At 44.3% G+C, this 10,186-nt stretch overlaps 1 protein-coding gene across 1 annotated transcript; it reads right to left on the bottom strand.

Moving 5' to 3' along the window:
- Positions 1-3,058: 3,058 nt before the first annotated feature.
- Positions 3,059-6,671, bottom strand: ptrh1 (peptidyl-tRNA hydrolase 1 homolog). Its single transcript, XM_076047127.1, has 5 exons — positions 6,153-6,671; positions 4,696-4,915; positions 4,451-4,550; positions 4,322-4,367; positions 3,059-4,059 (listed from the first exon to the last, which is right to left on the bottom strand). The coding sequence occupies exons 1-5, from the start codon at positions 6,345-6,347 to the stop codon at positions 3,781-3,783; spliced, it is 840 nt and encodes a 279-aa protein (XP_075903242.1). The 5' UTR covers positions 6,348-6,671; the 3' UTR covers positions 3,059-3,780.
- Positions 6,672-10,186: the final 3,515 nt, after the last annotated feature.

The raw sequence follows: 10,186 nt of genomic DNA, 5'->3' as shown, positions 1-10,186 counted from the left end.
AAAGAGGGTCCCCAGGATTCACAGCAACTGCCGGCTCTGCAATGGGAAACCGGGAATGCTTACAGTCGGCAGGAGAGAGGCATCATGGGAGAAGTAACCTCGGCTGGCAGTGATTCCTAGATCACTGTAAATGATGAAGGTCCTGTTAAGAATATCCGTTGCCTGTTACTGCTGCAAAAATAAAGCAGAGCACTGTGAGCTTAATAAATATATTAATGATTCATCAATATATTTCAGTGTTGGAATTAGTGTAATGACGTTTAGTCGCTCATAAATGTATAAATTTATAGGCAGAGTTCCAACTTTCTGTTACAAGCTGAGAGCCAAGTTGAGCCTGCATGAGAAACTGCTGAAGTGATGTAGCGTTAAAACAGCTGAACTTTAAAGGTCCCATATTTTATCCATCTTGTGGGCCTTATTTATTTCATCCCAGAGTCCAACTGGGAAGCCTGGCATAATTAATCATGTGAAAAAAAAAAACAACCTCTCTATATGTCCAGACTACAGCATGTTGAGCCCTCTGTTTACAGCTTCCTGCCTGCTAACCCTTGTTTCAGCTGCAGTCTCAGGACATGGAAGCCAAACCTGACCAGGTAAATGAGTTAACTTGTGTTCACACATCTTGACCATTTTTCTGATTCTGGCTCAAACAGCCTGGGCTTTGCTCAGCCATGATGGCAGTGAAAACACAAAGTGGGTGCGAGGGGCTGTGGCAGAAGTAATCTACAACTCTGTGGGAGCACAAACAGGTCGCCAAGGTAACAAGACTGGTCATGGTGATTGGGAGCCGGTGCCATATGGAAGCAGGGAACCACAACCAAAGCACACAGGTCACCCCCCCACCCCCCACTCCCCACCCCAACTCCCCTCTTTAAAGTAATGAATACAGATGAGCATTCCACCATGACCCAGATAGGATGTTGCACCTTTACATTACCGGGCGGCCACAACAGCCCAGATTAGTGTTTTAGACAAGACCGCACCAACTGAGACCAAGACATTATCAAGACTAGAGAGGATCAAGATTGAGACCAGACCAAGACTTCATATATCAAAGAAAAATAACAACAACACAGGAAAAATAACCAGCATCTTTTATAAATTCAAGTTTGCTTCTAAATCGAACAGCAACATCTCTTTTCAGCAAGGTATCTTTTAATTATTGTCTTTAACATTTGTTCCTTTGCCATACTACTTTGAACCATTTTCAAAAAACAACTTTACTTCTTCAAATTAAAATAAATAAATAAATAACTAGGAATAAGGGGGCAGGTTGTCACTCTGGGTGTCACAAGCAGAGCATAAAACGGCAGCAGCTGGATTTTTTTTCTGTTATCATCGTGTCATTACAGTGTTGGCTGAATCTCCACTGGTCTGGATCAGAAGCTCTGAGTCCGTCCAGTCCGAAACCGAGACCAGACCCAGTAAAAATGCCTCAGAGTCCGAGGCCTTTGAAAAGTGGTCTGGAGACCAAGACCAATGTCCAGTGCTACAACACTTGTCTAGATACAGAATGGAATGTTTAAAGTTAACTTCAGCAGTCAGTCAGCAGGTGTGCCAGGTTGAGCTCAGCTCTGCTCATGGAGTTGGACTGGTGCATCAGCATCAGCAGCTCGACATGGCCACGCGACACCAAATCAAGAACAAGAGCAAGACTCTCGCTGGTGAAGCCTTCCCACGATGCTCGGAGTCAGTTTTGTGTTTCTGCACTTTGCTGCACTGTGGGAAGACCCCCCACCGGGCCAGTGTTAGCCCGGCTACACGGCCGGGCCACAGAGCACACAGGGAGTGGGGTGGGGGTGTTGGGGGAGGAGGGTCCCATTCCTGAATAAATTTAGGGTTTTCTTCTAAAGGTCCAGGTGTCCAGGCCCACTGCTGACCTCTGACCCTGGCAGAAGAAGTTATTGAAGGCGCTAGCGAGGCCTCCTAAAGCTGACCATCGAGGAGGGGCTGGGAAAGTGGCCTGACGGAGGCGAAGGGTGGCTCAACGGGGTCACAGCTCAGAAAGACAGGGCGGGGTGTGCAGGAGGGTGAGGGCTGTTTGGTTTGGTGTGTGTGTGTGTGTGTGTGTGATGGAGTGAAGAACTTTCCTTTGAGCGGACCCCTCCTCCCGCTCCTCGTGTCCACAAGTGTGTCCCCGCAGCTATTGTGACTCTGAGCTACAGCAGGACAGAAGGCCTCAAACAAACCGGTCCTAAACAATGTTTGGCCCCTTTTGTTTCTGGCCTGCCTTTCTTCTGCGACCCTCCATCGCAATCTACTGGCCTCCTTTGTACTGATTTGCCTCATTCAGCGGCTCGTCAGCCTCTTTCCGCTGTTTTATATGCTCTTTTCTGGCTTCTTCTTCTTCTTCTTCTTCTCCTCCTTCTCCCCTCCCCTCCCCCGCTGCCAAAGCCTCCCTCTCCTCTGGCATTCTGCGTGCAGTGTGAGAGTGCAGCGCGCCTCTTGACTGGATGCAACTCATTAAAGACGCCTAATTGATGAAGAGTATAATTAGTGTGACAATCGGAAGGGGGAAATCAATATGTTCCAAGCCAAAAGAGGCACTGCAGTGAGGGCCAGACAGAGGAGGGCAGCGTGTGTTTGGCTGCCGGCTGGGTGAATTAGCTCATTTTCACTTTGCAGGTCCCATAATAGGAAGAGTTTCAGAAAAAACAAAACAAAAACAAGTGTTTTGTGTGGGTTAGTTGCGAGTTGACGAGTCTACACTGCCGGAGAGGCAACGTAGCAAATCCATTAGCAGGAACAGCCGACATGAGTTGAGGAGACAGTGCCGTTATTCTGCTGGGTTACCTTTCAACTCAACTCATCAAGTTATTAAATATCCAGTATGAAGCTACTTGTGTGTAGACACTGAACTCAAAGAACCAAAGGTAGTTGTAATGTAAAAGACTTGCAGTGCTTTCAGTATGTATATATATCTGAATATATATATATATATATACATACATAAATATTTCATGTTCATGTGACATGCTTTTCTTGCTACATATTCTCAAACACACATACAACAAAGTCTTTGCAGTAGTATTTGAGCACAAATACTTTCCATACAGCCTGGAAATTAGAGAGCTTTTATTTTAATTTTTTCAGATCGACCACGATAACAGCTGTGTGGAAGCTCATAAGCGTCAACCACGAAATGGCTGCGAATGAGAAAAACGCACCATCTCAAAGACAGCCAGAGTTGAACTGTCAGCTGCTCATGCAGCAGTTTCATGCTGTGGCCAGTCACTATCGATCTACGGATATTTCAAATCCAAATAATAACCTTTTGTGTATTTTGTGGAAACTCTGGCCAGACCCGCTGCCTGCAAGGTAAACACAAAATCTGTGTTCAACATCCCTCAAAGAGCCTCAATGAGCCACACTGAGACAGTTCACAAATGAATTAAATTAAAGTGATATTTCACCGATTGGCACCAGCCTTGAGTCCTAATGATATTGACAGTAAAACTCAGAAGGAGGCACAGTTCCTGCGTGTCACCAATGAGCAGCAAAAACATCCGCAACGGTTTGATTCTGATTGAGGGAACTGCCTTTTTAAATATTTGTCAAGTAGGAAAAACTGCATCTTGGACATAAAATGGTCTTCTTTATAAAAACCCACTGAAAAACAGATGAATAACCCTCTTCAAAAGTGGTGGAGTTCATCGGTGCTGTAGTTCACAATTTTATTAAGTCTCTGCTCCAGATTGTACAAAGCGACTTTTATTCTCACTAAAGAATAAATAAAGCCTCATCAAAGTGTTCATGTTTCACCGACAAAGTTTGGAAACTTCAGCTCTGAGCTGCAGCAGAGTCTGCAGCTGGAGAGGCAGAGCGAGCCCTTTCTTTAGTTTTCTGTGCTGCATGTCTGCCCCCTGCTGGTGAGGAGGGAGACTGTGGTGCTGGCTGGGACCGTTGCTCAGACAGCAGGGAGAGCAGGAGGTCCACGCTCTGGATGAGAACAGAGTCCAGAAGCTTCTTCTCTTCCGAGGAGAAGCGACCCAAGACGTGACGATCCACAGATGTTTTCCCTGTCGGCCGGCCGATTCCGACACGGAGTCTCTTCATCACCTGCAGAGGAGACGAGAGGCGGCGAGTGATTGAATCACCAACATTAAACACGTCACGCAGTGCATGCAGACATTACAGAGCAGAGCAGAGTTTGAAAGGTCCCACATTGAACCAAAAATAAATGATCTCTGTTGTGTCCATGTGCGGTGTGCTGTCTGTTGTGTGTTGCTGACACAAACTAATTTCCTTCAGTTTAATCAATCAATCAATCAATCAATCAATCAATCAATCAATCAATCAATCAATATCAGACTAAACTCACATCAGTCTGAAGACAGTCAACACAGGATCGGACTCCATTATGACCCCTGTGTGAAAATAAAGAAAGCTTGTTTTTCTTTTTGTCTTACAGGCAAAACACACTTTGACACGTTGAAAGACTCAAAGCGACCTGGCACTTCCTCCATGTTTGACAGCAACTTTTCCCAGCGGTTTGTCCAGTTCGTCATGGACCAGCAGGATGTCCTCAGGCTTAATGCCATATTTATTTGCTGGAAAGTGAAATAAATTGTGATTGATATTTTACAATTTAAAATACTACTTTGTTCATTTATTGAAGAGGGACAAAGGAAAATGTTGCAGATGCAAGCAGACAAAGACATTTCACACACGCACGCACGCACGCAATGACCTCACCTGCTTTGGCCACCGACACTCCATTGATGTTCATCAGCAGCCTGGGACGGAGCAGAACCACGTGCGTGTGATCCACCTCTGACACGATGACCTCACCCGACACGTGCTTGTCGCCACGCCAGGCGTCGGCCACGCCGAGCCGGGTGGCGAGGGCCCCGAGCACCGCCATGCCGACGCTGTGCCTGGTCGCCTCCATCCCCGGGTTCCCCAGCCCCACCACCTGACACACACACACACACACAGCATTACAGCATTCAGGCCAAATACATGACATCAAAATTATACAGAATGACATCATCTCCATGGCAAGTCAGTGTTACAATATTTTATTGCAAATGCAAATAATAGAAGATTTTTTTAATCTTTTAATATATCTGCATATGTCTCATCAGGTGTTTGAATATGAACTTAATAAACGTAATTACACGCAAAGCATGAATGCCGTTTGGTTGTTTTGATCACTGAATGTATCTACACTCTTGTTTTGTGCAAGAAATATTTAACAGACTGCATATGAAAACACTAGAAATATGATGAAATATGATAAAATAAGAAAGAACGACCCAGCTGCCTTGTACTCATGGTACTGATGCACTGGCAGCAGCAGCAGCAGCAGCAGCAGCAGCAGCTCTCAACAATGTATTTAAGTCACAGTCTGAGCCTGCTGACACACTGCAAACATTGTATCACTCACACACACACACACACACACACACACACACACAAACAGGGCGAGAGAGGACTAGAAAGGTACAGAGAAGAGGTCAAATGACTGAAAGAGTCTCAGCATCAGACAGGAAAGAAAAAGAGGTCAAAAACAGGAATTTTGTCAAATGCAGTTGCCTTCTGTCTTAACAGTTGAGAGACAGACGCCTGCGGTGATGTGTCACTCACTGTATGTAGGAGCCTATCAAAGGCCTGCAACCTTTGGACGCTTTAACAGACTAGATGGATGACAAGCCACTGCTCGCGGTTACATCAGAGGAGGTTACAGAAGACGAGAGAAGCAGAGGCGACGCTACGAACCATGTAGCTGAAGCAGTAAAGCTACAGCTAGATAGATAGATAGATAGATATATAGATAGATAGATAGATAGATGTACCTTATTGATCCCAAACTGGGAAACTACACTGTTGCAGCACTAAAAAAAAAAAAAAAAAAAAGTACAAAAAAATAAACTAAAAGAAACACTACTACACTTGTACACCTTTCTTTCTTCAAAAGAAAGAGAGGGATACACAGAGAAAAATAAGGAGTGAGCCGAATTAAAGAGCAGAGAGAGTGGGAAATGTATTCACACTTAAACTGTACAATATTGCCCAGCGACCAAAACAACAATTCATGGTATGGTGGTTGTTTCCTCTCGCGTTTCTTTCTTTCTTTCTTTCTTTCTCTTTTGGTGAATGTGCTGAAGGATCAGAGCTGACTAACGACACCGGCGCAGTTCTACACTCACCATCCTCCGGTGGCCTGGGGCTTGGCTCTGCGCTTCGAAGCCCATCGCCGGTGTCAACAGCCCACGCAGCAGAACTCTGTTTAGAAATCGACTTAAAAGCCGCCGCATCGCTGCGACGCTCGTCAGACTCTTGAAAGCGAGAGATAAGAAGCAGCAGATTTGACCAATAACAGTCCCTCCTCTCAGTCGGCGCATAAAGTTGGTTTCTATGATCTTTTATATATGCTGTTTGAGAAACTTGAGTTTACACCACATTAATGAATCGCATCAAAAACCATGTGTGTGTACCTTTAACTGTAAATGCAAAACTGAGCTCACTGTGCCGCTTTACGCCACAAAAACAACCTGAGAACAACGACACAGCGCGGTACAGACGCGCAGTGGTGACGCAACTATATTAAAGCTCCAAGATCGATAATATTTGTATTTCATATCGTCCAGCAGACTCATTCAAGGTTGCGTGAGGGTTACATTAGCTACACCCGTAGTTACACCGTCCTGTGAGCGACAGCCAACGAGTGCAGGACCGAGAGGAGCGCCATGGGTGGATTTCCGGCTCTATTGTGCCACAGTGCCATCTAGCGCATAGACGGAGAAGTGCGGCATGTTATGTGGCGTCCCTCAAGTGGCTGTAATTCATTCATCTTCTATACCCGCTTATTCCTATTCAGGGTGTCTGCTGGAACCTATCCCAGCTGTCTTAGGGTGAAGGCAGGGTGACACCCTGGACAAGTCGCCAGTTCATCGCAGGGCAACATAGAAACAGACAACCATTCACACTCACATGCACACCTACAGACAATTTAGAGTGTTCAATTGAGCTCACATGCATGTCTTTGGAGTTTGGGAGGAAGCCGGAGAACCCGGAGAGAACCCACGCAGACACAGGGAGAACATGCAAACTCCACACAGAAAGGTCGCAGGTCCGGGCCCCGGAATCGAACCCTTGCTGCCTCACAGCAGGATTATGAGAGTGAAGTCTGACCCTTTTTGTGTTTCAGAAATTTTGGACAACGTTAAGACTTTGTGCTATTTGACCTTCTTTCATTCAAGGAACAATCCTTTCTGAGTTTCAGCAAGATGCAATTCATGACGCCAATTTTCCATAAAATAACAAAGGACTAAAAAAGTAGACCACAAGTGTATAGTATGACTTTTTACTCACTTTGTTTGTCTTCTTTCAAAGTTGTTATTTAACTGCCTTCTTTTGTGTCAAATCTGAGTCATGGTCGCAATTTTCAAAAAATTAATTTTCCCAGACAATTTTAAAAGTGAATTTCTGAATTATTTTCATTTTCTCTTCCTATAATGTGTCATCTCTGAAAAGTTGGAAAAAAGAAAACAGGCCTGGGTGGAGAATCGAACATACAACCTTATGCACCACAGTCAGGCTTCCTCCAGCCTGAGCCATCATTCCTGTTGAGATGATATTTGATTTTCTTGCCCATCTCTCTCGTCCTGACTTTGAAGACGGAGACAAAGATTTGGTGGAGACCAAGATTTGAACCCTGGTCTCCAACACCAAAGGCAGCTGCCTAACCCACTGAGCTAAACTGCTGCGGTTACTGAGGACTGTGGGAGGATATCAGTTTGACATAGGTACGCTTTACCACTGGACTCTACTCTACTCGAGCTTCCGCTAGTGGATCACTCCTAAACCCCACTATTGAGCTTAACTAAATATATAACACTAACACAAGTGGAGCTAAAGTGTTTCATCCAATTTTGACGAAAACATTCTCCTCACTCTTTTAAAACTGAATTCAAATAGAGTTTTAAAAGAAGGAAGGGGGAGCTAGCTTGCTAGCTAGCGCCACTTACCTGTTTGCTGCTTCCTGTTGATCTCAGTTGAAGGAAATTTCAAATGCTCCGAAGATTGAAATGCTCGGAAATTCGACGGACATACCCCAACGCAACGCAACGCAAGTTTTGGTAGATTTGTTGGTTTTTGGTTTGTTTTGATTGGTTTAGTTTTTGTTTAGACACACGCAAGTGTTGTACCTCTGGTCCACGCTGGGTTTCGAACCTGTGACCTCCGCGTTGGGAGTCAGCGTTGCTCCCCACAAGACCGTCTTCAGCGCTGATGGCACGAGAACTATAAAGGCCTCAGTGCTTCACCCGACACAGACAAACACACACCGACAGACAGCAGCAACCAACACATGCAACGATAAAATAAAACAAAATAAAAAAACAAAGGACAACAAATAAGCAAAAATAAAATATTATTCTGCTCTTTTCCTCATAACTTCTGAGTCACAATTAAATCAAGAAGATCAAATTATACAGGTATATAGAACATAAAGGTCAATTTATACTATAAAAAAAACTGTTTACAGTGATGTATCATTAGCAGAGAACCGACATGGAGGCTGGCTGTATAAACAGCGTTGCTGATTTACCTCTGTAGTCATCAGGCTGACAAGGTGGTTAACTCAGCAGGTTAAACCTCTGACTGTGGTGCAGGAGATACGGGTTCAAATCCCAGTAGGCACCAGGTGACAACTTTCCAGACAAGTTGAGGTTTTGCATTCCACATTTCTGTCCAATGCTAAACTATGATAGGACAGTGGTTGTGGAGAGTTTTGGGCTGATTAAAGTTTTTTTTTGTTGTCCAACCAAAAAAAAATGACATACATACAAAATCATCAAATGACATGGTGATCTTTAAATTTTTGGACATGTTAGGATTTAGCCTTCCACAACTCCCTTTCATGCTAAAGTATGATAAAACAGTTATTTCGGTGAGTTTGGAGCTGTTATTTTTGAAATCTTTTTGCCAATTATTGTCTTCTTTCACAAGCCTGGGTTGCAAAAGAACCTTATTTTTCCTCTGGCCCCTATTTGGCACTGTGCCGAACTAAAGCCAAGGTCAGATAGTTCAGTGAGGGTCTTCATGCTGTTTTCTCTTTCTCTCTACTTTGACCTTGACTCCAAAGCATCAGCCTGCTGGCCAGCAGGGGTACAAAAACCGTATCCTTGCCGATAGTGATAAGAGGATCCTTTATTGATCTCCCCATTCCTCTTTCCTGTGGTTTGACTCTGCGATTAGACTGTGAAGTGTGCTTGTCCATGAATAAATTGCCCCAGATTATAAATCCCTGTATCTGCTTGGCTTGATTGAGGCCTGCACGACGTCTAAAGAGCTCTTTCTCCGCAGATGACAAGATACTGTATGTACAGATAAAGCTCTCAGGCTGGGAACACTGCGATTCGATCTCTCCTGTAATAGTGGGTCAATGATTTGGAAGGTCCTTGTTGCGTAATATTGCAGCAGTCCGCCAAGATTAAACCAGAGAAGAAGCCGCTCGACATGGCACAACATTGTTCCGCAGACACAGTACCTATCGCTGGGGATCACTGATGTCATCGCATCTGTGCGTGTGTGGATGTGCGTGTGTGTATGTCCTTGAAACAAACAGTTATTATCAATTTGCTTATTAAGGCCCCCTGAATGAGGACACAGTGTGAAATGAGGCTGTTCAAAGGTCATTGACGGTGACAAAACTGCCGTGTCACTGCGACGGGCTGCTTCAGCCAAGCAGGCTCTTTATGTTTGTCAGTCTGACAAGAGGGGAATTCACACCCTCCACTGCCTGCATCTCATTCACACATGAATGATGCCAAGCAAACGTGTGAAACAGTAGCGTTAGCAGGTGCTTGCTGATTAAATAACCAACCAGTCGACAACTCAGATTTCGGGGCGAAACAGGTTTGTCTAATGTACAGACTTTGTATTGTTAGATAGGAGGTGGGGCTTTAAGGGGCACAGAACTGACGTGAAACCTGATTGGCCCTTGTGAAGACACAAGTCTTTGTGCAGCTAAAATATTTATACCTGAGTCAGGATGTGAAGATATTGTCACTATCAGTGACATTTTGTTATCCCTTTCCTGATTAATTTTCATCCTACTTATTTTACTATAGATGGAAAATTGCATACTAATTCATATGCATAAAGTTTTCAAGGGAAAAATACTATTTCATTTAAATGATTGAATATGGCAAATCATTATTATGGGCTTCAGCAACTT

Source organism: Nelusetta ayraudi, unplaced genomic scaffold (assembly GCF_046127955.1).
Source record: "Nelusetta ayraudi isolate G7.1 ecotype Tasmania unplaced genomic scaffold, CSIRO-AGI_Nayr_v1 ptg000092l, whole genome shotgun sequence".
NCBI lineage: Eukaryota > Metazoa > Chordata > Actinopteri > Tetraodontiformes > Monacanthidae > Nelusetta > Nelusetta ayraudi.
The sequence above is the reverse complement of the archived record's forward strand: the minus strand, read 5'-3'. Positions and strand labels throughout refer to the sequence as shown.

Excerpts from the sequence above, each read along its gene's own strand:
- ptrh1 (XM_076047127.1), bottom strand. The coding sequence starts at position 6,347 with ATGCGCCGACTGAGAGGAGGGACTGTTATTGGTCAAATCTGCTGCTTC. Across the intron at positions 4,916-6,152 it reads CCCCAGGCCACCGGAGGATG|GTGGTGGGGCTGGGGAACCC; the intron begins GTGAGTGTAGAA and ends TGTGTGTGTCAG. Across the intron at positions 4,060-4,321 it reads TTGACTGTCTTCAGACTGAT|GTGATGAAGAGACTCCGTGT; the intron begins GTGAGTTTAGTC and ends TCTCCTCTGCAG.